Source organism: Apodemus sylvaticus, chromosome 1 (genome assembly GCF_947179515.1).
Source record: "Apodemus sylvaticus chromosome 1, mApoSyl1.1, whole genome shotgun sequence".
NCBI lineage: Eukaryota > Metazoa > Chordata > Mammalia > Rodentia > Muridae > Apodemus > Apodemus sylvaticus.
Genome location: NC_067472.1, coordinates 153997170 through 154023027, shown reverse-complemented (window position 1 = coordinate 154023027; position 25858 = coordinate 153997170). Strand labels below are relative to the sequence as shown.

The window sequence follows — 25858 nt, the reverse complement described above, 5'->3', positions numbered from 1 at the left end:
AGTCTGGGAGTAGAGACACACTGACATGCGTCAGCTGCCAGATGTAAGAGCTGTTACAGCTGCAGTCATGGGCAAAGTAATTGAGGTCACCTACACACATTTTTTTTTAGACTACTAAAACCAAGAATTACACATCCTGGAACTTAAACCTGAATTTATTTTTCACAGTTCTGGAGGCTGGAATTTAGGGGTCAAGATCCAGGACTTGGTAGGGTTGGCTCCTTCTGAACTTCTCTCTTCAGCTTGTGGGTAGCCATTTCTTCACGGTCTTCACAGGTTCTTTCCTCTGTGACCTCATCTCTTGTCTTTATAAGGAGACAGTCACAATGGGTCAGGGCCCATGCTAACACTACATTTTAACTTACATCTTCAAAGGCTTGTTCCATGTATACGGTCATGTTCGGTAGTTCTGTATAGGACTTTGAAAGTGGCACAATTTAACCATCAGTGTGTTTGCAGAGGGAACTCTACTCTCTATGCAGTGTCACACTGGTGATCTCCATCAACACTCAGGACCTATTTCAGCTCACTCTGTTCCCAAAGGTGTAAAGTGCCTTCTCTTGATGAATTTCTGGCTGGAAAAATCAGCAGTAGTGGAGGAGAACCTTGACTCAGTAATATATGGCTACCTTCTTCCAGAAAGCTGTCAGTGTATTATTGTGCTAATTACTAAAAATCTGTGAATGACAGGGCATCAGAATGAACCAGACTCTATGGTGGAATGATTTTCAGAACTTGTGCTAGAGGGATTTATTTATTTTTTGTTTGTTTGTTTGTTTATTGTTTTTAGAGATGTGGCAAATGTTAAGATATTATTATTGCCAAGACAGAAAATCTTTTCATCAAGTATTTTCTGTGGAAATAGTGAAAGAACACCTTTCCACTCCTGGCTAAAATGTACTTTTCATTATAGAGTTTCCTTGAAGGAAGACTGATTTCCACTGGAAGAGATAGCTTGTGTTTTCCTAGTTGGTGTTTGTTTTACATTATAAAAATAGCCAGGCCTTGGGTTGCTTTGTTCCCACAGTTAATGAAAAAATAGCAAGCAAAGATCTGCTGACAGTCACTTTAGAATCCTGACCTGGCATTGGAGGTAGGGAGGGTGCTGCTGGACTGGAGGAGTGGGGCTCTGGCTTGGGCCCCTGCCTCACTGTGCTGTTATAAACCTGTATTTCTAAGACTACATCTATGAAATAAGGACATTAGAAAGCATGAGTACTGTTTTAAGCAAAGGGAACAATTTTCCTCTGATTATACTGTCCACCTAGAGTCCTCAATTTACTGTGGCACGAGCACTGGGGAAGGTTTAGTTCTGACCTCTCTGCACTCTACTGGGCTGTGTCTTGACTTTCATCATTTTGTTAATGGCCTAGTCACTTCAAGCTTGATCCTGTATCTGGAGTCTCACTGACCCTTTGAGTTAAGGGACAATTTGCCTGTAATGGTGGCCACACACCAGCTACTGCTAGTGGGATCAGAACCTGATCCCCAGCAGGAACCAGCAGGTTCCTTGACTATATGTAGCAAATAGGAATAGACCTTTTGACCCACTATTGTGAGGTGGGTCATTCTCTGGATTCTAAAGGGTCCATGCTTGAAGCACTACTGTGTCTGGTCTGTCCTGCACTTTGAACACAACAGCTTGGCTCCTTCAGTTGCCTTCCCAAGATGCTACAAGATGTAGCATCTTGGGAAGATGAGACTACACAGCTTGCATGCTGTGAAGTCTCAGTCTGTGCTGTTAGCCCATGCCTTGCAGTAGCTGCTGCTAGGATAGCATGCCTAAACACTAGATAGCTCTGACCTTGGCACTCTGGCTCAAGTATTTCTCTAGAAATAGGTACTTTAGGATCTCGTGAGGTAGAGCAATGGATCCCTAGACCAGAGCAAGTGCCAGGTTATTTGATAACCATGCACAAAGCTGACTGCAGAAGAAAACAGCCTTTCTAAGGGGAAGCTATGCATGCCAAGAATCCAGGAAGAGCAAAATGTCTACGCACATACATAACTTTACACACAGTACCACACTATTGGGCTCACATAGGGGCCATTGATTTGAAAAGGAGTCTGCACTAACTTAGAATATTGACAAAGCCCCCACTAGATTACTTCTGAAATACTTTTCTATGGTTGATGCATTGTGACTTAATGCCTCACTAAGTGTCAGCTCTGATCCCCAACCTAGCTGTTTTCCCCAGTGGTTCGGCAGAGGCATTGAGACCCTTTGCAGTTAAGCACACACAGTGAGCTCCAGGATTGCAGAATAGTCTGCTCCAGGAGTCTGCTTCCCTGACAGATGTGGTAGCTGGGCCTTCTTCCTAACATCCACGGGGCAGGGTCCCTAAGGAGACCCCTTGAAGTCGAAAGGGAAGTGGATGGCTGAGATGCTCCATGGGGCCTGTGCACAGCACATTACATATTTAGGAAAGATGGATGTAGCTGTCAGTTGGGCAGACTAGAATGGGAAGTAGCAATTCCCAGAATAGACCTCTAGTGTACAAGAGTCCACACTGAGCAGTGGTATGCACTGGGGCTCTTCGGACTTTAGGGAGATGTGGCTGTGGGGTAGAGAAAGAGATGGCCCTTGCTGTGCATTTTATTTCCCCCTTTCATCTCTAGCTATCCTGAGAAATGGACAGAGCAGGGCGGGTAGGAACATCTAGAAGTAGGCTAAAGTGGCCAGTGTCTACACAGCTCTAAAAGGTTTCTTCCTTCTTCAGATTCTTAGAGCACTTTAGAATGTCAGGCCCTGTAGTGGAAAATGAAAAATCAAAAAGCAAAGGCCAAACTCTTTTTGCTTGAGGTAAGAAACTCCAGTTGTTAGGCAGAACTAAATCAGAATAAAGCCTTCTTATACTGCGCAGACCAGAACATCAAGAAACAAGAGGACTTGAGCTCCTGGCCTACACTTACACCACAGAAAGTTTTTGTAGAATGTTTGGATCTTAAGTGCTTAGCACTGGACACCAAATCTCTCCTTCGTATGGTTCTCAGGGCAGAGGACTAGATACCCGCTGTTGCAGCCCTGGCCCTTATATTGTGTATTTAAGGGCACATCTTCTGTGGCTTGTGGCTGCCTGCCTTTCTGCCTCTTCAGGTAGGCTCACTGGAAGAGCATGGGAAGGAAGGTATTGATAGAGCCTCAGGAGCAGCCGGGCTGGACGGCACTGGAGGTTGGTCAGCTGGTATGGCAGTCAATGCACACTGTGAGATCTCTCTCCTGCACCAGCTAGGCTTTCATCCAGAGAAGTGATTTAATCTGTCTGGGCCTCTGTCTTATTACATGAAAAAATGGGGCTCTCTTGTTTGTGTCACTCACCCTGAACACAGTATTTGTGGATATGTCAGTATTTCCATGACCCCTGTCATGGAAACACCATTTTACAAAGGAGCTGCCCACTGACTGTCACTAAACTTGCAGGTGAAGTGACAGAGATAAGTAAAGAAGGATCTTTACTTACCTTTACAGTGAACATCAACATCTGTGTGGGCAGGTTGTGCTGCTTGTGACAAAGGGGCTGACTCCTTAGCCTAAGAAGCAAGAGCAAAGTCCCTCAAGTCTAGGTATTAGGTGAGACCTGGCCGGGGCAGTGGATCCTTGCTCAGTAGCACTGTTGAGCAGGAGATGGTTGAATCACACTGGACTCTCCCTTGCTTAGGAATCCACTAGTACTTGGCTCCTATGCATAGCACAGGACAGCATCTTTGCAGTGAGTGTCATGTTGACAGAGGTGAGTTCCATGTTTATTGCCCTGTATTTTAGATACTAGTGAAATAGCTCCCCCTCTGTTCTTGCCTTCCTATTCCTTCCATAATTCACTAAGACACTTTTGTTTAAAACACACACACACACACACACACACACACACACACACACACACACACACACACAGATTATATGTTACAAAAAAAGTGCTTTTGGAAAGCTTTGTTTCAATTAAGTTTTAAAAGCTTTCTATACCACTGTCTTTAGGGATGCTTTGATCATGTTGCTTATTAGTTGATCCACATAGAAGAACCTGTTGCTATGCACCTGTATTCTATGAAGCACAAGAAGCCTGTTGGCTGGGGTGAACCGTCTTAGAGCTGATGCTGCAGGACTAGCTCTGGGTGTATTGCTGTGTCCTGGTTACAAACCTGCAGCCAGCATTCTGTCAGTGTCCTTAGATGTACACAGCAACCGTGTTTGACTTGGGCACCCACTTAGACTCACTTGTACAGTCAACCCTCCCATGCATGCCATTTGTATCCAATGGTGTCTTTCTTGGCGACAGTATGAGAAGTTAAAGGGGAAGAGTTGTTTTGAAACTCCAGCTGAGGGCTCTGGTGGAAGGACCATTCTGCCAGAGATGCCTTTAACAGGCCACTGTCATCTTGGTGGACCTCCCACCCCGACCCTAAATGGAGTGGGAGTGGAAAAGGGCAGAATGGTACCCTACCTAGGGGGAATGGAGCTGGGCAGTAGGTGAGACTGAGGGAGGCCTGGCTACAGCATGGCTCTAAGTCAAGTTCTCACCCAGACCCAGGGCTTTTGGCATGAATGGACATAGTAGGACCACAAAATTTCTTGGGTCCCCCTCTGCCCTCTTCTACTATGTAGTACATTTTATGAAAAAAGATGAAAAAAGTAGGAACAAACAGAATGAGTGTGCACCTGCGCCCCAGTTATCACAACCTTCCAACCTCCGTGACCACTGTGTGCTTACCATCTTGCTCTAAATTTGCTCTTAGTGGCTGGCAAATTTAGAGGTTGTGACCAGCTCTGTTTTACAAATGCAAGCAACACAGAAGAATATAAGGTTCACTTGTGGAAGAGACACAGCGAAAGACATGCTCTTTTCTGCATACTACATTCATAGGTCCAGCTTCTTCGGGAAAGAAGAGACTCAGACTCTAAAGGGTGAAGGTTTCATTTGAACCCTGGTTTGTTATTGCAATATAATGATTGTGTCCTATCCTTCTGTAGGAAGGCTAGGGGGATGATGAGAATTTCTTGTCTTACTACTCCTGTATTAAAATACTCTGGCAAAAGAAACTTAAGGGAGAACCTTATTTAGCTCACAGTTCCAAGTTAACAACCTATCTTGACCTGGAGGGCACATTAGGTCTGTAGTCAGAGGAAGAAATCAGTGCGTATGTACAAGCTAGTGCTCAGGTTGTTTTCTATATTCGTTAATCACCCAGGATCTACTGCCTGTGGAACGGTGCCACTCACAGTGGGCAGGTCTTCCCACCTCAATAATTAAGATAATCTCCCACAGACATGGTCAGTGACCCATCCCTCTCTTGTGGACAGTTTACGCTAACACAGCTAGCTGCTGTGGGACTGGCTGGAGCTCTTGGTGCTGCTACAATGTTGTAAGTGGCTGTGAGAGGAAAGAGTGAACTCTTTTTTCAGGAGAAAGGGCCCAGATGGTATCAGCTGCTGTCACACAGTAAGGGCTTTGGTGGCACCGAGCACTTGCAGTCAAAATAAGGGTTAGATTTTTGCCAGTTTGGGCTTCTTATCAGATCCTCTGTCAGGGAAGGAAGGTCCAAGTCTCTATGCAGAGCTTTCCCTGGGTCTGAATCAACCCCACTCACGCAGGCTCTGCTCTCTCTGTTCCACAAGGGCTGGACCTTCCCTCCGAACCTTGCCTTCTCTGGAACCCTTACTTGGGGGCTCTTCCTGTCATCCTGTTGTCAGTGCTCCCACAGAAGGATTTCAGTGTGTATTCCATCTCAGAGCCAAGGAAGGTGGGTTTAACTGTCAGGGGACTGGTGCATGAGAGGCCTGAGGTTCCAGTTGGATTTGTCTAGCTATTTTGTTCTTTGCCCTCACAGTTAATCAGTGGTTTCCAGTCTTTCCTGTCATGTACCCCAATCTGAAAAATGCTTGAGTGTTTATTTCCTTATAAATTAGATTATGCACGTTAGGTTAAGCTTTTTTTTCTAATTTTCTGTTATTCTTGGGATCTAACTCCATTCTTTATATGTGAGAGACAAACTGTTTACCACATCCATGCACATTCAACCTGGATTGCTATTTTGTAGGTCAGAATACTAGTATACAACTTGAGAATTCCTGATAAAAAATCCAAAATTCTCCAGAACCTAAAACTCTTTTGGTGCTATCACTGTTACTGATTTATAAAATCATGTTTTGTAAAATTTTGTTTCATGAACAAAATTTGTTTTTAAAAAATTATACAAGTGCATTCAGAGTACAACTTATATATAAATTATAATGAATTTTGTTTTTAGATTTGGGCCTGCCCTCAAGATATATCATAGTATATATGTAAATATCCCCAAATAAAAAGAAATCCTAACTGAAAAATAACCCTGGCCCCAAACACTTATAATTTGCCATATTTTACGTCCATTATGAAGGTTAAAAAGGAGAAAGATTTAAGGATCAGTTTTAAAATAAATATCAACAGAAGGCCTGCCCCTGGTTGTTCCTTCCTGATAATTGAGCTGCTGCTAGCTGTGTGCCCATACCCTTTGCAGGTCCTTGGATGGATGTGCAGGTAGTGGTTTCCACTAGTCACATATTACTAGAGCCCACTCGTACATGTGTATGAGCAAGGGGGAGGGTGAGTAATCAGAATCCCAGTGCTAAGACTCTGGGCAAAACAGACCTTGCCTCTGAGTACAGTAGGAGTCCGTCAGGCTTAACCTTCGACCTACTCCCTTCCTGTGCTTCAGTTTCTTATGTTTCCGTTTTCCTGCTTTGATCTACATGACTCAGTGGACTTCATGTGATTGATGGCTGTAGGCTTGACAGGAGGGCTCCCCACTAGCTGAATGTTCAGCAGGACTCAAGGACCCTTTCTGTGCCTTGTGAGGACCAAGCCAGGACCACTGCCATCCCATAGAAAATGAATGGAAGTCTGGGAAGCATTGAGAGTACAGGCTGAGTAGACTTGCTATCTGATTCTGGTCTCCTGGTAGGTAACACAAAGAGGGTTCCTTTCATTTGTTCATTTTAATCCTCACAAGGGTTAGGAATTTCACAAGAATGCATGTGGCTGGCCAGTTGAGCACTGTTTTAATCATCTTGTGCAGAAAAAGTCACTGAAGCCTGCTTGGCTCCAGTGCTGATCTTAGCCGTGTGCCTTTCGTAGGCTGTGGGTGAAAGATGAGAGTGACTGAAGGGTACACCAGCACAGACAGCAGGGTTCAGCCCAAAGCAGACCAGGGTTCTTCCACTTCTCAAGGGAACACTGAAGGGAATGAGAGAGAAGGAATAGTGACCGAGAGGGGGTTAGCTTCTTGCTTGTCCCTAGGTGGAGTCAGTTCCATGGTCTCTGGGGCTCAGTTGCCTTGCATGTACTACATCTTAAACAATACTGCCTGTGTTGTCCTCAGGATCAGAGACAGATTAACGTACAGTTTGCCATAGCTTAATATATAGCTTAATATCTCTTCTGAAAGTTCCACTGAAAATCTGCCCAACTTGATATGTTGATGCTATTTGGAGGCACCTGGGGGGGGGTAATCAGAATTAAATCCAGTCATAAAATAGAGCTCCCATGTGGTATCTGTGGCTTTATAAGAAGAGGCAGATTGTCTTGGAACATAATGCCCCCTAGCATACTATGAAGGAGCAAAGAGGTTCTCACTGATGTGGGTTCTATGCTATTGCACTTTACAGTTTCCTACCCAGTGTCCCATGTTTTACTACAGCAATTGCAAGAGACATAGCTTTTGTTCAGTATAAAAGCAGTACGGTTGTGAGTAGTTAGTTCTAAGCTCAGAGTAGGAAACAAGCAGAGGAAGATGAGTTTACATGACTTGGGTGGCGGAGGGTTTGAGTCAATGAAAGGCAGATTGGAGCAACTCTTACAAAGCAGAACATTTCATTGTGGCTGGTTTACAGTGTCAGGAGTTTAGTCCATTATCATCATAGCAAGACGGATAGCAGCCTGCTGGTAGACATGAGCTAGATGGCCAGAGAGTTCTACACCTTGATCTGAAGGCAACCAGGAGGAGATTGGGAGATTGTGTTCCATCCGAACTTGAGCACAGCAGACCTGACAGCCCACCCTCACAGTTGACATATTTATTCCAACACTGCAACATCCACCCTAACAAGACCACACCTCCTAATAGTGCCATTCCCTATGGATTCAAACACATGTGTTTATGAAGGCCAAACCTGCTCAAACCACCACACCCAGTGTGGGGAGGAACAAGGAAATTTTGAGGTCCTAAAAGTAAGTCCTGAGATGAAGTGAAGGGAGCTGTTGCCAACTGGAACCTTGCTGTCATCTGGAATTAGTCAGCCTTGCCAGTCTGAACCTAATAGACAGATGCTATAGTTATTAGCTAAAATAAAAAAAAAAGAAACCCAGTTCCACTGACAATCATTTTATTAAAAAAAAATTATATACACAGCCAGGCAGTGGCAGTGCATGCTTTTAATCCAAGCACTTGAGGAGCAGAGGTAGGTGAATCCCTGAGTTTGAGCCTAGCTTGGTCTACACAGTGAGTTCTGAGACAGCCGGGGTTACATAGAGAAACCCTCTTTTGAAAAAAAGACAAACCAACAATAGCAAAAATATTATATACACATGTATTTTAGATTTTGGAAAATTAAATCAGGACTCTAAGCAGGTAATTTTGTTCATGTTGTGAGTGTGTGGAGATGGAAAGTAATTATGTTCTTAAAATCACAATCTCCATAAGAGGAAGCTAGCCTCCATTGGTCAGATGACAGTGCTGTTCCTGTTAGCTAGCTTTTTCAGCTTTCTTTTAAAATTGTTCTCAAAAAATAAAGGGAAACGTAGTGTACCACCAAGGAAAAGCACACATGTGTGAACACACACACACACACACACACACACACACACGTTACCACCTTCAACTTCTTGTCTTTACACTTGTTTTATTGAGGTGAGGTTGACGCATAGCCCATTGTGCATAGAGAAAGTGTGCAGGTGCAGGAAGGAGTCCTGGCAAAAGTGAGAAACCCCACGACAGTCAGGCAACTGTTACACTAACGTTGGGAGGTGCTTTCTGCACTCCTCCCTTTGTCCCCAAACTATTGATCTTTAAGTCCCTCAAGACTGGAGTTTTCTAGAATGTTGTGTAAATGTACTTTGTAAATTTTGGGCCTGGCTTTTTTTTTTTTCACACAGTATGTATGTTTAGAAGTTGGGCTACATTGTATGGATGAATAGTTTGTTCCTTTTTTATAGCTAGTAGTATTCTAAATATATTGTGTTGACTTATTCAGCAGTTGATCGACAGTTGAGGTAATAACAGTATTGGGTTAACAACAAAAACAAAGTAAGAAAGATGTGGACTAACTTGATCAGCTGGGAAATTTTCTAAAATGGCCCGCAGGGCACAAGTCTTTCAATTTCTCCTCACTCTCAGGCGCACTTGGCATTGAGGGGCAGTCACCTAGTGTACATGCTTGAGTTGTGGTGGCATAGATAATGTATGATTTGCCACATTGTCATTTTAAATGTACATTTTAATGATAAAAATTTCTTTTAGGTATTGTATAGTGTTAGCCCATTTCCCACCCCCAATCTATCATATTTCAAACAGAAACTCATAAAAATACTAGGCAGAGACTGTCCATTTCTCCATCTTCCAGCCCCTCTTAATCAACCTGTTTCTGTCTCTACATATTTTCCCTATGTGATTCTGTGTTCAGTCTTTAACAACTTTCTGTTTACTCTCATTCATGCTGACCAGAAGTCCAGTTTCTCCACTTACTTACCAACACTGACTTGACTCTCTCTGAAGGTGTTTTCATAGATCAGACATTTTACCAGTGATCTTCGTTTTCCCAGTGTGAGGGCAACCAGTTTCCTTTTGACTGTTTGCTCATTCTGGTTCTTTACTCTTGTTTTGTTTTTGGCTTGATTTTTTTTTAATGTTTTTTATTTTAATTTATTATTATTATTTTTTGGTCACATAGGATTTTATTATACACCTCACAGAAACTTACTGTTGTGTTAAGCTCACAACAATCCCCCTGTCTCCTGAGTGCTAAAAGTCCTAAGCCTCAGAGTTGGCTCATGTCCTTGTTGACTCCTTTTGCTTTTGTTACTTTCTATTCTCATATTAAAGTCTTATTGGACATATGATTACAATGTTCAATGGGCTACCAGAAAATATTATTCTGAACAATTCTTTTCATTCTAATGACAACATCCCTTCATGTCCCCATGTTCCTAGTATTTACAATGTTCTTTTTACCCATTTGTTGCTTGTGCATTTGCTCATATATTTTAAAGACCATCATTGTATGCTTCAGGAATATTTACCATATATTCAGCCAATTCTTCTATGGTTTTAACTAATATTTATATTCACTGATTGATATTGTATTATCTTTTATGTGTGGTATGATATAGACCTCCAAATATATTCATTTTTGTTTGTTTGTTTTCATATGTAGTGTATGTGCATGGTCATGCTGGTGTGTGTGCCCATATGCACTAGAGGTAGATGTTGAGTGCCTTGCTAAATCACTATCTTATAATTTGAGACATCTCTCACTGAATCTAGGTCTTACTAATGTGGCTAGACCTGATGTGCAATTGGCAATGAATTCTGGGAGTCCCCTTATTTGTGCTACCCCAACTCCCAGCCCTTGGATTACAGACATCTGATCTTTATATGGGTCCAGGGAACCTGAACTCAGATCTTCATGATTATGTGACAGGCAGTAACCAACTGAGTCATCTCCCTAGTTCTTTGTTTTCTTTTATTTGAGATATGGCCTCACTGTATAGCACTGGCTGTCCCAGAACCCAGTACATAACAGGATCGTCTTGAACTTATAGTGATCTTTGCCTCTGCCTTCTGAGTGCTGGGCAAATATTCCTTTACAATTAGAAACTCAGTTGACCTGGCAGTATTTTTTGAACACTTATTTTTCCCATTCACAGCCATGATACCAATCTCAAATATCCTTTGACGATATATGCTAATCGTTTTGGTTTGCTGTTCTATATTCTGGCCTCAGGCAATACTACACTGCTTTAATTACTGTAGTTCTTTGAATTAACTTCTCTCTTCTTTCTGAGAATCAGTTTGGCTGTTTCTGATCCCTGCAATTATACATGAATGTGAGGACTGGCTTTCCCATTTCTGGTGAAGCAAAATAAAAAATAAAAACCTGGTGGCGTCATGACAGGTTGCAGCATTACATTTAGAGATCTAGTTGAGTAATGCCTTAGTTACTTTTTTTGTTGTGATACAATACTCTGACAGAAGCAGCGTAAGAGAGTGGGGATTTAGTTTGGTTCACAATTCAAAGTACAGTTCATCATGACCAGGGAAGTGCTGGCAGCAGGAGCTTGAGGTAGCAGGTCACATGGTATCCATCTTCAGAAAGCAGAGAACGGTGGATGTCAATGCCCAGCATGCTCTCTCTTTTTTATCAGTCTGGAATCGATCCTTTAGAATGCTGCTGCCTACACGTAGGGTCCTCTCACCTCAGTGATTTAATCTGGATTATCTCTTCCTGGTTTGCCTAGAGGATTCAGTATAAATCTTCCTATTTATAGTTAGTATGGCATCATCCCAGTTTTAAGTCATTCTGCCTATAATACAGGCTGTGTTTTCATTTACATGTGACTTCTGTCCATTCTTCCACTGATACTTACAGTCTTTAATATTCAACCATTGATTCAAGTTAGTTTCTGTTATTCCACTCTTTTACATATGATTCTAAGTGGGATACTTTTTTGTCATTCCTTTTCCAGACTGTTTATTTTTGGGGCGTAAAAATTGAAAGCAGTATAGCCCAGTGCATTTAAAGACAAGTATAACATTAACAGGCAGAGTGTCTTCTGTTGGGAGGGAAATCTCAAAACTTATGGCACATACTTCGGCTAGGCTAGTAGGGTTGGTGACAGGAAGCAGGCTGACCCTAGAGTCTGACATGACAAACAGTGGACAAAATATAGATACTTCTAAGTTTCTGATAGACTTATGGTCTAATAAGTACATTGTTAAGTTGAACATGTCATCGAGTGCACAGTACTCCTAATCCTCCTTACCCTGACCTGTTCCAAACATGCTCAGGATACAACCGAGCAAAATCACTGAGCCTTGTGTTTAAACAAATTGTTTAGTGTATCAACAATGAAGATTTTCTGAAAGTGAAAAACATGACAGTTGTGTGGGTATGTTTTCTCATTTTAAAGTTGAATATCTGAAATTGGACTTTCAAAGGGAAACTGAATGTTGTACCATGATATTGGAATTAAACTGGTATACTGGTGAATACTTTTACAAGATAACAATCCTTTTATTCTTATTCTGATAACATATCCATATCATGAATCAGTGTTGAATTGTACTCTGAAAATTATGCATTTGCTGCATCAACTGAGATGATCGAGATTTCTCTCTTGTGTCAATGAAGCTATTACACTGATGTCTTGAATGCTAAGCTGACAGTGAACTCCTGGAACATATCTCTTTCCAAGTATAGTATTATTTATATCTTTATATCTGAGCAGGCTCAGTGTGTTCACATTTTATTAAGGATTTCTTCAGTAATTGGAATGGCATGCAATTTTTTGGTTTATATTGTGTTGCAAGCAGGTGTCAGCTTTGGGAAGGATTTGTTCTCATTGGATGGAATGTGGTTCCTCCTTCACATTCCTTGCTTACTTCATTGGTGAAACCATCTGCTTCAGACTGGGTTTTTACTGGACAGGTTTAGACTTCCCTTTGGTTTCCTTCATGTGAAACAGTTATGTATGTTTTCCTTGATCCACGTAAGTTTAGAAATTTATTGTCCGAACAAAATGAACTATTGCCATTTCAGATGCCTAATCTGCATTATACATGGTAATATATAATATTTTGATATATGTTTGATATATGTAATAATATAAAATATGTAATAATTTGATAATATTACAGTTATAGTACATTTCTCTGTTACCCTGCACCAGTTATTTTATTTTAGGTTTTTTTCTTTAGGCTTTTAGCTCCTATTCTCATATCTGTATGCTTTTTATGTTATTTTTTTTATTAAAAAACTATATTTTAGGGTGTTTAAAAAACTCCAGTCTAACAGTCTTTGTGATTCCATTAAAGGATTTTAATTGGCATATCTTAAACATTAGTATTGAGAAATTTTTAAAGGTTAAAGCAGTACCTATATTTGTTGGGTGCTATAGAGGCCAAAAGGAGGTGTCAGATCCCCTGGGACTACAGATGGTTAGGATCTGCCAAGTAATTAAGTGCTGGGAGCTGAACTTGGGTCTCCTGCAAGAGCAGCCAGTGCTCCTAACTGCTGAGCCATCTCTCCAGTCCCTTATTACTGATAGGTTTTTATCCTTTCTAGAACAAGTAGCTTTTGGTTGTCCTGCTTGATCTATTCCCCCTCTCCCTTCTATTGACTTTTTTTATCATTCTTTCTTCAGATGGTCTGTTGTTGCTATTTTCATGCTGACACTACACATTACAGTGCAGATTTATTTTTGTACTCCTCCAGACAGTACAAGAATGCTCTGATTCCTCTTAGCATTCTGTTCTGTTGGAGTGCATGCATTCATGAGTTGCAACCATATCTGTGTGCAAGCTCCTGAGACATCGCCCCAATAGTTCAGCCCTGACACCTCAACCATTTTGCTTGGATTCACTCTTTCCGTGTCTTATCTGTCTTTAAAAAATTGATTTTTTTCACTTTGTTTTGAACAGCTTTTTTTTTAGTACTTGCTTTAGTCTTGACCCTTGGCAGCAATTTTCTCTATCTTATTGTATTTGTATTTATTGTTATTACTTCTCTTGCTATGTGTGAATGATATAAGGAAGCATATGTCACAGCACATGTGTAGAAATCAGAGGACAGCTTTGCAGAGTCATAAACCACCTTTATGTTGGTTACAGAGATGGAACTTAGGTCTCCAGGCTTTTGCTGCAAGGGCCTTTGTCTACAGAGGCATCTCTCCAGCCCTGTTTCTTCTTCTGGTTATTTAGTTTATCTTCTTTGGTTTTCAGCCCTTTGTTCTTGTTGTATTACTGTTTTGAGACAGAGTCTTACTCAAAGTGCTGCTCCTAAGTGCAAGGGTTCCTCCCACCTTAAACCCTGGATGCTGGTTCCCCAAACATGAGCTGCAAATCTGGCAGCCTTGTTCACTTTTGTGTCATATACCTAAGAATAGTCTGCCTCCATTTACTTGTATTTAAGGTTTAGTCTTTTGTACCTTAAGATCAGCTGCTTCCTTTCCCCCCTGTCCCACCTCCTTCACTTCTGCCTCTCGATTCCTCCTCCCTCCCTCTGGATGCTGCACTCTGTCCATATTCCCCATGCCCTGCTCTGTACTAAGTGACATTTTCTTTCTTTCTTTCTTTCTTTCTTTCTTTCTTTCTTTCTTTCTTTCTTTCTTTCTTTCTTTCTTTCTTTCTTTCTTTCTTTCTTTCTTTCTTTCTTCCTTCCTTCCTTCCTTCCTTCCTTCCTTCCTTCCTTCCTTCCTTCCTTCCTTCCTTCTTTCTTTCTTTCTTTCTTTTTTTTTGGTTTTTTGGATTTGGTTTTTTTTCGAGACAGGGTTTCTCTGTGTAGCCCTGGCTGTCCTGGAACTCACTCTGTAGATCATGCTGGCCTCGAACTCAGAGAACCTCCTGCCTCTGCCTCTGCCTCTGCCTCTGCCTCCCAGAGTGCTGGGATTACAGGCGTGAGCCACCACCGCCCGGCTAAATGTCTTTTTCTGATGTTCATTATAGGTCATTTTGTTTTTATATTTCTGAAATCTAATAAATGCTTCCTAAGTTTTAAATTGGAATTCGAGGGCCTTTAAACTGCTTGTCCACATGCTAGCTTCTGGTACTTCTAAAATTTCACTTTTCTCTTTGGCTTCATGTCCATAGCAAAAAAAGGTGAATTAAAGTGCTATGTTACTGTTTCTATCTCATTATATGTGTGTGTGTGTGTGTGTGTATGTGTGTGTGTGTGTGTGTGTGTGTGTGTGTGAGAGAGAGAGAGAGAGAGAGAGAGAGAGAGTCTTATCTACTTTTCTGTGCTCGTACTTTTGATGATGTATCTGAATTGTACTTGGAAGTTTGAGTCCTACAAATAAATTGATAACTTGGGTCATGTACGTATATTGTATGTGTACATACATATACAAGTTTAGTTTTCTACCCAGAGAAGGGACTCTTCTCTCTGGGTGCTCTAACTGTGTGGAATCACTATAATCTGTATTTTACGACTGAGATTTTCTGACCTCCCAATTCATTTTCAGCTGGGTAGCTATTTTAACTCAACATTACAAGGTAACCGCTATGCAGTATCCATGCTGAGAATCTTCCTCTCAGTTCCCTCATTCTGTGGGGGTGCAGTTCTCCATAAACTCATTAAAAAAATAAAACATGGCTATCATCACGTCCTTCTCTTTGTAGGCTTCTGGTAGTCTACATCCCAAGCCTCTCAGCCTTTGAATATATTGAGCTAAGGACAGAGGAAAACTGAGGTTGAAAATGAAATTAAATGACTCGTCAGCTTCCTTCAAGATCCAGAGACAGCCCCAGGGTCCCAGATTATCCCTGTGAATTTAGCATAGCCACACAAGAGAGAGAGGCAAATGAACTAAGTGACTCCACATGAGAAAGGATCAGTCTTCTCAGTGCTGATTTTGAAAATGAATGGAAAGCCAAAGCCAGGGATGATGGTGGGTTCTCTGCTGGAGTCTCCTTTGGCTCAGAGCGTGTAGCTTGACTTCAGCCCAAAGAGCAGCTAGGTACCAGACTTGTGTTGCTTTCTGAGTCCCATCTGTGGTTATTGGTTGCATTAACGTGAATACAAACACCCTAGGCTATAGAATGTGTTCCATTAAGCTCACTCAGGTGTTCATCCTCCTCTTTCAGAGCAAGTAAACCTCTTAGTTAAAGGAGCCCTGGCGAGGCCTGACCTCGGCTCTCTTGAGTTTATGAAAGCCTTATGTGAGTCCTGGCTTGATGCCTCTTCATCTTTTGCTAAAGTTGGCATTTGGGATAGGTGACTTTAGCATTCTGTCCCAGCATGTCCGTGTGTGAAGCCAGAGCTCGAGTCTACGTTGCTGAGGCCTACAGTGCTGATCTGTCTTTTGAAGCTGATGGAGGAGCTAATCTGGTTGTAGTTCAGAGTGTCACATCCCAGCTGCCATCGCGTGGTCATTCTCCAAGTTGGAATAGGAGCGCTTTAGCTGCCCGTCTTTTTGAATCCCTCATCTTAATTTTCCTCGTGTGAGAGAATTGTACCACTGCTTCCCTATAAACTCCATAGGTACCTATCTCTCTGTCTCTGTGTGCTAGAAATATTCCTTTCAATTCACTTATTCTCCAGGGTACAGTTCTTTATGGCCTCACTTTAAAAAAGAAAAAAAAGAAAAAGAAAACAAACAAACACAAAAAATAGAAACAACAGGTGTTTACTAGGTCTGTCCCATCGGGATAGCCTTTTCTCTCACCAGGCTATGTGCTCAGTGGTGTCTAAGACATACAAGTCACAGGCCTCGGCCCGTCTTTGCTAATGTCATCTCTGCCATTGTTAGTGATGGGAGAGGCACAAAGTAGTTATTGGCGGCTACTTTGACGGTCAGCAGAGTAGCCTGGACTGGTGCCCTGACTGTGCAGATTCGCTCAGCAGTGCCACTGCGGAATGCCTCCCGTGGTGGCGCTGTGCTGGGGTAAGTACAGACTCTTTCAAGCCAGCTATCCTAAAGAACAGGCGTCATTGCAGGGCCGGGTGAAGCTGCATTCATTCCCTGCTATCTAAATGCACAATCAGTCTTTGATGCACTTAAACACATTTGGGAAAAGGTAATGTGGGGTTCTGCAGACAACTGGCCCACTAAAACAGCATGAAGTATTTGTGGCCAAGAGGGAAAGAAAGGCTTTGATTTCGAGAATTCAGGCTCAAGCACGCCACTCTGAGCCTTCTGATTTTTGCCACCATCTAAATGAAGCTTCTAGGGTTCTGGGCTGTGAACGAGCCAGAAGCAAGAGAACAAAGGATGAAAAGGCGGGCAGAGAGGGGCGGGAATGGCTCCTACCCACTCAGAAAAGAATTAGAGAGGGGAAAGCTGGCTTTCTACTCTCAAAGAAATGCCCCCTTTAGTCTCTAATGCTTGGCTTTATGACAAGAAGATTTGCAGTTAGAAGAGAAATGTGCAAAAACCTAGACTCTCGTTCTCAATACCTGTCAGAAGTGTTAGGCTTCCTGGAGGCCCCCTATGGTATGGATATGTGTGAAGTTGTCCCTGAAGAAGGACCATGGATGTCCTGATGCTCTTCTCAGGGCGTCTGCTTTGCTACCTTGGAAATGATGATGCCAGGAAATGATGAGACACATACAGAACTGTCATATACTGTGTTACTTGTATGCATGAGTATAGTTGAAGTACCTTAAATATCACCATCACAGCAATTGCAGTGCATTAAAATATAATTTAAATGGGGGAATGCTATCTGAACACTTACTTATTTAACAAACGGGTTGGATTCTCTACTACATTTCAGAGGAGCCATAGTAGACTGGACCCATAATTTCCTTAACAAGTTGAAGATTTTGAATAGTCCAACCAATGATGGCAAAGAAGTTCACTGACTCATTGGTTCACCCACTCATTTAGTACAGTATTGGCCGAGTGGCCTCCTGGGAATTCCCACAACACTGCCCGACTTGTGTGCAGCACAGATTGCTTTCCAAGTGCAGAAGTAGAATGGGGTAATTACTTCATCAATTTGGGTTAAAATGCTTGCCTAAATTACATCAGTATTTTTCACACACTGTCAAGAGAGAGAGAATGAAATTACAGGCTGTGGAAAAATCATCTTACATTTTTTGAGATGAAACATGCTTGGCCTTGTAAAAGAAAAGACTTTGGCATTTGGAACTGTGGTGAAGCTCTCATAGCCTATTAGCAGTCATATCTTCCCCAGTGACAGGCAAACAGCAGTCCATAAGTTTCCTTTCCCCATGAACGTCATTTCCCCATGAACCCAGCACAGAAGTTGGTGATAATGCAGAAGAGTGTGGTACATGAGCTCTTTTTAGAATAAGCAGGCATTACTTCTCAACCATCCCTAAGCATCAAGCTCTGTGCTGGCTCATGGGGTACAAGTTCCTGTTCCTGAGAACATAGGTCTTCTCAGCCTTTCCCAGGGAAGCAGGAGGCTAATATGATCTCTCTCTCTCTCTCTCTCTCTCTCTCTCTCTCTCTCTCTCTCTCTCTCTCTCTCTCCCTCCCTCCCTCCTTCTTGCTCTCTCCGAGTCTCTGTCTGTGTGTTCGTATGTGTGTGAGAGTGTGTGAGTGTGAGTGAGTGTGTGTGTGTGAGTGTATGTGTGTGTATGTGTGTGTGAGTGTGTGCGTGTGTATGTGTGTGTGTGAGTGAGTGTGTGTGTGTGACTGTGTGTGTGACTGTGTGTGTGACTGTGTGACTGTGTGACTGTGTGTGTGATTGTGTGTGAGTGTGTGTGTGAGTGTATGTGTGTGTGAGTGTGTGTGTGTGAATGTGTGTATGTGTGTGTGAATGTGTGTGTGAGTGTGTGAGAGTGTATTATGTGTGAGTGTGAGTGTGTGACTGTGAGTGTGTGTATATGTGTGTGTGAGTGTGTGTATGTGTGTGTGAGTGTATGTGTGAGTATGAGTGTGTATGTGTGTGAGTGTATGTGTGTGTGTGAGTGTGTGTATGTGTGTGTGAGTGTGAGTGTGTGTATGTGAGTGTGTGTTTGTGTGAGTGTGTGTGAGTGTGTGTATATGAATGTGTGTGTGTGATTATGTGTGTGGGGTGGGGGATGGGGTGGATGAAGAGTGTTGTGCAAGCTCCAGACAGTGTCACTTGCCTGCTGTCTTTAGCATGCTATCAGAAGGTTCTGTGAAGACAGCAGCTTAGGTGCCAGGCAGCTGTCCATTTTAGTAGAACAAGGGTGCAAGGAGATCTAGCCCTAGCCCTGGGGCAGGAATGAGGGCAGGGAAGGTGATCAGAAGAGTTACCCTAACAGAGCCTCACTACTGGCTTGGAATGTGTTTTGACATCTATGAAATAGTAAAAAAATACTTCCGTGTTCAGGCTAGCCTGGCCCAAGCCTGATAATACAGGAAAACAGGCAGAAGCATTATTCCAAGCAGCAAACGTTTAGGGACTGATGTCCAGAGGTGGCTTATAGACTACAGTTAAAGAAGGACCTGCAGTTTCTTTTAGCCTAGGAATATTCTGGCAAGTGACATTTGAGGATGTTTTCAGGATAGGGTCCAGATACAACTGATGAAAGTGTTTTCCATGTGTTTATTCAGAGGTAAGCAGTGGTTCTGGCTAGCTAGGAGGTGCTACTGCACACAACATGTCTTCTCACCAGGGCCAATGTCACGAAACAACACTGACAGGAGGTCTCACTCTTAATTCTACTTGGTAGTTAGTCAAGATTCTTGTAGGCAGTGCTGTACCTGAGGCCCAGCATGTGCACCTGGGCAGTCCACTTACCTCATCAGCTAAGCCTAAAGATTGGCCTCTTTCACTTTTAAGAACTGGAAATGTCCTCTTGGTTGCCAGAGCTACTGTAGTGAGATGCAGGAAATCTGCTTTGCTTTCATTGAATAATTATGTGTAATTTAATTAATGCAAGCGTGAAATGCCATTTTACTTGGATATCTGTTGGGAATTGGTTCTAAGGTTCCCTACTTCCACCCTGAGAATATAAAAATCTCCAGGTGCTCATGTCCTTTGTCAGAAATAGCACACATTTCCATAGTACATGTTTTGAGCCTGCTAAATACTTTAAATCATCTGATTTAAAGAAGCAGATGGAGCATTAGGAAGACACCCTGCTTTAGGGGCTTTGGGTGTCTCTGAAAGAAAGGAGCATCACTACTTTGGTAGTTGTGCTTCATAGGTTGATGCAGTTTTTAACAGAATTGCAAGTTCAAGAAAAAGTGAGGAGGGCTCTCAAATGCATCACCATGCCGCTTCTATCTTTCCAACTAATGAGGTTCACCTATGTTATCTCATGTCCTGAAACTTCAGAGCTGTCAGAAGAACAGGCACTTGGAGCATTACACAGCCAGTGAGCTATGTAGCAACTGCTATGCAGTTGGGAGTGCCTTCCCTAGAGTCAGTTGCACTGAATCCCAAACTGCTGAAGGCTGCAGCTTCAGCTCAAGGCTGGTCTGTGCATGTGAGCATCACACTTGTAGATATTACTGTTTCTGTGCCACTGAGCCGCCATCACGATCACCATCCTCCTTTTAGAGAAATTTTATAGAGTGTACTACATAGCTTCTGGTGTGTTAGATGTGGTATGGTCTCACATTTAGGCAGCATCAAGTGTCAATCTCTGGTGACACTGGGTGTCTCAGAGGCCAAGGGAGCTTTAGTTATTGCAGGGCTTCTCTGACTTTGGTCAAACCCTTAAGGATCCTAAATTCTGAGTAGTGTAAAAACTGAGGGGGCCGCAGAGATAGCTCAGGAGTTTAGAGCATGTCCTGCTCTTGTAGAAGACCCAAGTTCAGTTCTCAGCACCCACATCAGGCTCTAACTCTAGCTTAAGGGGATCTGAAACCCTCTTCTGGAATGGGAGAACAATTGTCTCATGAGTTCATATCCACACAGAGGCACACAACTAAAAAGAAAATATTCTTAAAAAAAAAAAAGAAAGAAACTCTCCCAGCAGAGTTCTAAAAGGAGCACTGCCCAAGCTCAACCCCCAACATTTTTCGTTTATCAAATATTTGTTACTAGGTTGACCATGCTGACCCTGATGTACAACAATGGGACTTTAAAAATTAATTTATATTGACTGTGGGTGTGGCTCACGACAGTGCATGTGCTTAGTGTAATCAAGACCTTGGGCTCAGTCCCCAGAAAAAAATTGCAAGTTAACAAAACTAATTAAAATAAAAAAGCAGAAGAGGTAGATCCAGGCAAAATTACCCACATACTCTGGAGCTTAGTGTGGTACATATGCTAAACAGGGACCTAGGATCTCACAGAGGCTGCACAGGTACCTAGGGTCTCAGATATGCTGGACAGGGACCAAGTGTTTCTCAAGGCTAGACAGGTACCTGAAGTCTCTCATAGGCTGGACAGATGTAGTAAGGTCTCACAAGGCTGGAGAGTGTGCTGGGGTCTCATAGAGGCTATGCAGGCATCTGAGGTTTCACATAGGCTGGACAGGCGCTTAGGGTCTCATATATTCTGGACAAATGTGCTAGGATCTCACAGAGGCTCGACAAGTGTGATTTACAGAGATTGGACAGGTGCTCTACCACTGAGTTCCTTCTCCAGGGTGAGAGACGTTTTAAATGAGGAACTGGAGTGGCCTTGGTGTGCTTTGTTGGGGCTGCCCCAGACTGCAGGGTGAGCCAACAGACATTTTCATAGTTCTAGAAACTGAAAGTCTGAGTTGAAAGTATCAGTAGTTTGATGTCTTCTGTGACTTCTCTCATGGACATCTTTTCCCTATAGACTCATCCTTGCCCACCCTACCCTCGCCCCATGTACCTCTGTCATAACTGCTTCTGATTATAAGGGCACCAGTGCTACTGGATTGGGCCTATCCTCACAACCTCATTTAGTTTAATTAGTTCTCTAAAGGGCCTGTCTCTAAACACAAGTGCATTCTGTGTTCCTGAAGGTTATAACCCCAAGAGATACATTTTGTGTGTGAGAGGAGTGCAGTTCTGCTTGTAACAGTCCCTGAAGATTCCTCCAGTTCTAAAGTCCTCCCCAGTTCCAGAAGAAGTCTGTGCCCTGGGCATGTACGCTTCCCAAGTCACATAGTTGGGACAGAGCATTACAAATGCTGTGATGGAGCCCTGGAGACAGAATGTTCTACTGTTTCCAAGCTGTGCATATTGCTTTTTTTTCTTAGTGAGAATGAATAATAAACAGAAATGGAATATTTTAAGTCATACCTTTTTTGTATGCCAAACATCCTGGCATTCTTCAGAGGCTACTCCGTTCATGGCCATCTTGTACGCTGTGTCTACCACTGTCTTCTATGGGAAAAGCAGTCCACTAGTTTCAACATAATTCATACAGCTTTAAATAAACACTAGAAGCTGAAACAGAGTCCAACTCTGCAAATGGAATGCAAGGCTATTTCAGTAGAAAGACTTATGATGACTAAGAGACTTTAAGAAAAGCCTTTGTAAATGGCATTTCATAACTTGACGGTGGAGCTCAGTGGTAGAACACCCGGGCAATTCCAGAGGTTCAAACCCTAGCACTTCAAAATAAATAAAAACTTAAATATTTTAAAATCAGCTATTGCACTGGTGCTAGTATTGCCAGATAATTCCTCCTTAAAGTACATAGGACACAATGGGAAACATTCAAATGGGACTTTTGAGTAATTTCCTCTATGGCTATATTGTGTCCAGGGAGATACATTGTTGTGATGGAATACAACTCACCTGGACTGATGTCATCAGTGTCTGTATCCTTTTGTGATATTTCAGCCTGGGTTTTCAATGACACATATGAATAAAGACAGCTCAATGGGTTTTATTTTGTCACACTTGACAGAAATATCCAATGAAACACACACACACACACATACACACACACACACACAAAGGAATATCTAATGAATTTGACCAGAGGCTGAGTGAAACACACACATACACACACACACACACACACACACACACACGCATGCATGCACGCATGCATGCACATGAAGAAGGAGGAGGAGGAAGAGGAGGACGAGGAGGTGGAGGAGGAGGAGGAGGAGGAGGAGGAGGAGGAGGAGGAAGAAGAAGAAGAAGAAGAAGAAGAAGAAGAAGAAGAAGAAGAAGAAGAAGAAGAAGAAGAAGAAGAAGAAGAAGAAGAAGAAGAAGAAGAAGAAGAAGAAAGAAAGAAAGAAAGAAAGAAAAGAAACAAGAAATCCCCTGGTTTCACGGGGCTCCTTAGAGTTGTTGGCTCCATCTTTCTTCTTTATTATCTTTTCCCTTCTTCTTCTGACCTCTTTGGAGGCGGCACCATCATATACACCAATGGAAAGATCTAAACATTCCCTTTACAGTGAGTTGTCATTTCTTTTACAGCACAATCATAATGAAGTCGCTGAGCTCTTGACTCATACTTGGCTATTTAAATTATTTCTGGCAAGGGTCAATGAAGAATCTTTACAGAATACCAAGAAAACTGGATTTTAGCATAAACTCATATTTTCAAGTAGGAATTGCTCCTTTAAATTGCTATGAAGAAGTAAAAAGGCCCTTATGCATCTCAGGAAACCACACCCATCCTTTTTTCCCACTGGTACCTCCTTTTCTGTTATCTCACCCTCTAATTTTGCATTAGAACTAATCATTTCATCTCACTAACCACAAGTTTATTTATAGTTAAAATAATTAGTTATTGTTTATTATTAAAATGAGAAAGAATGCATTAAGAACTGGTTTTGTGGCATTCTGTAGAGACTCTAGCCAGGGTCCATGATGATTTCCCTACCATGGTTGTGAAAGAGATGAACAAGAACCTTTTAGACCAGATCCTAGGTTTCTCTTAATTGTGTGTCCTATTATTTCAGGTTTCTGAATTCAATCCTATGACGTTCACCAGCGTAATCGAGTGTGAGAAGCCAAACAATGACCTGAGTAGGTTTCGTGGCTGCATGTGAGTATCATGCATCTTTGCAAGCTTTCTTATTTTTCTTTTGTTAATCCATATGCACACCCAGATGCACAGATTCATACCATGTTCTTGGATAATCTTTGCTACATACATTTTTTGGTTGATCTTGAAAGTAATTTGTAAGATCCTGTCAGCAGTAGGAACTTGTCAAAGGCACTGTGTTATTGAGGAGTGACTGATTTTTCCCTCTGAGAGATTGAGGAATATGACAAGGACAAGAAGCTTATGTCCATTATATATAGTCTCAAAAAATGGAAGTCAGAGGCCAAAGACCAGGCAGGCAGCACCTGGGTAGAATTACTTCTTGAACAACACATTATTGAGTATTTGCTATATATTTGTCCTAGCCGGTACACTGACTATACTGCAGTAGCAGTTACTACCTTAATGTTTATTTCTTCTAGTTAGGATAAAAGAGATTAGTATGTGCAACAGGCCAGCCTCCTTCTTTGTTCTTAAGCAGAAAGACCAAAGGTGGATAAATGGCCCAGGAGTGGCCGAGTAAAGTGACACTTGGTGAATCTTGGTCAGGGGTATGTAGAGCTCAGGAGGTCTCTCACTATATCATTCAGTCTGTTCTTAATGTTTGCTTGGAAAATTTCCTAATAGCAATAATGTTAGTGTAGGAAAAATAGTGAATTGAGAGTAGCATGTATCTGGAATTGCTGAACTGCAAGACGGAGTTGTGCGAACTGTTTCATGGGGATGAAGCGGGTGGTAAAAATCTATGGATATCAGGTTCAGGCTTCCAGGGCAGGCCACTTGGACCCCTTCTGTCAGAGCAGAACCCATAGACTTAGCTCCCTCAGCATCCTTGTGATGCCACTGTCCAGTGCAGAGCAGCGTCCCCTCATAAACAGACTCCTGAAAATGGGCCTTATATTGAAGAACTCTCTCTGTGTGAGTCCTTGATTCACTGATAGTACCCAGCACTGCAGCCTGTCCCCAATCCCGGCACAGGGACAATGGAATTTAGTAATAAATGGAAGCCTCACAGAAGAAGGTAAAGTAGACTTGTGTGACCCGGAAATGAACCAGACACTCACTGGACTTGCCCTCCCTGAAGTTCAGAACTCGGAAGTGGTTAGATGACCCCTTTAAGAAACCAAAAAAAAAAGCTCTTTGCTCTCCGCTCTCCCATACTCTCTCACCTCTCTGCCCCTGGGGCTCTTCCCCCCCCCCATGTGGTCATGGCCGGCCTCCACTCTCTCCTCCCTCTCTCTCTCTCTCTCTCTCTCTCTCTCTCTCTCTCTCTCTCTCTCTCTCTCTCTCTCCCTCTCTCCCTCTCTCTCTCTACCACTAACTCCCATCCCCTATTGTGAATAAACTCTATTCTATACCAAAAAAAAGAAAGAAAGAAAGAAAGAAAGAAAGAAAGAAAGAAAGAAAGAAAGAAAGAAAAGAACTAAACTAAAGGAAGTTGTTTTTTTGTTGTTTAATTTTTTCTTTTATTTTAATAGATATATTTTTTATTTACATTTCAAATGATTTCCTGTTTTCTGGTCCCCCACTCCCTGAAAGTCACATAAGACCCCTTCCCTCCCCCTGTTCTCCCACCTACCCCATCCCACTTCCCTGTTCTGGTTTTGCCTTATACTGCTACACTGAGTCTTTCCAGAGCCAGGGTACACTCCTCCATTCTTCTTGTACCTCATTTGATGTGTGGATTATGTTTTGGGTATTCCAGTTTTCTAGGCTAATATCCACTTATTAGTGAGTACATATCATGATTGATCTTTTGAGACTGGGTTACCTCACATAGTATGATGTTCTCTAGCTCCATCCATTTGCCTAAGAATTTCATGAATTCATTGTTTCTAATGGCTGAATAGTACTCCATTGTGTATATATACCAGATTTTTTGCATCCATTCTTCCATTGAGGGATACCTGGGTTCTTTCCAGCTTCTGGCTATTATAAACAGGGCAGCTATGAACATAGTGGAGCATATATTTTTATTACATGCTGGGGAATCCTCTGGGTATATGCCCAGGAGTGGTATAGCAGGATCTTTTGGAAGTGATGTGCCCAGTTTTCTGAGGAACCCCCAGACTGATTTCCAGAGTGGTTGTACCAACTTGCAACCCCACCAGCAGTGGAGGAGTGTTCCTCTTTCTCCACATCCTCGCCAACACCTGCTGTCTCTTGAGTTTTTAATCTTAGCCATTCTGACTGGTATAAGGTGAAATCTCAGGGTTGTTTTGATTTGCATTTCCCTGATGACTAATGAAGTTGAACATTTTTTTAAGATGTTTCTCCACCATCCAAAGTTCTT

General features: G+C 42.3%; 1 protein-coding gene across 2 annotated transcripts in view; it reads left to right on the top strand.

Moving 5' to 3' along the window:
- Atp10a (ATPase phospholipid transporting 10A (putative)) overlaps positions 1 to 25858 on the top strand; it is a 174810-nt gene that overhangs the window by 97943 nt on the left and 51009 nt on the right. For both annotated transcript variants that reach the window (XM_052161529.1, XM_052161526.1), the window contains exon 3: positions 23480 to 23565. In XM_052161529.1, the coding sequence (XP_052017489.1) occupies positions 23480 to 23565 (86 nt within the window). The remainder of the gene's footprint in view (positions 1 to 23479; positions 23566 to 25858) is intronic.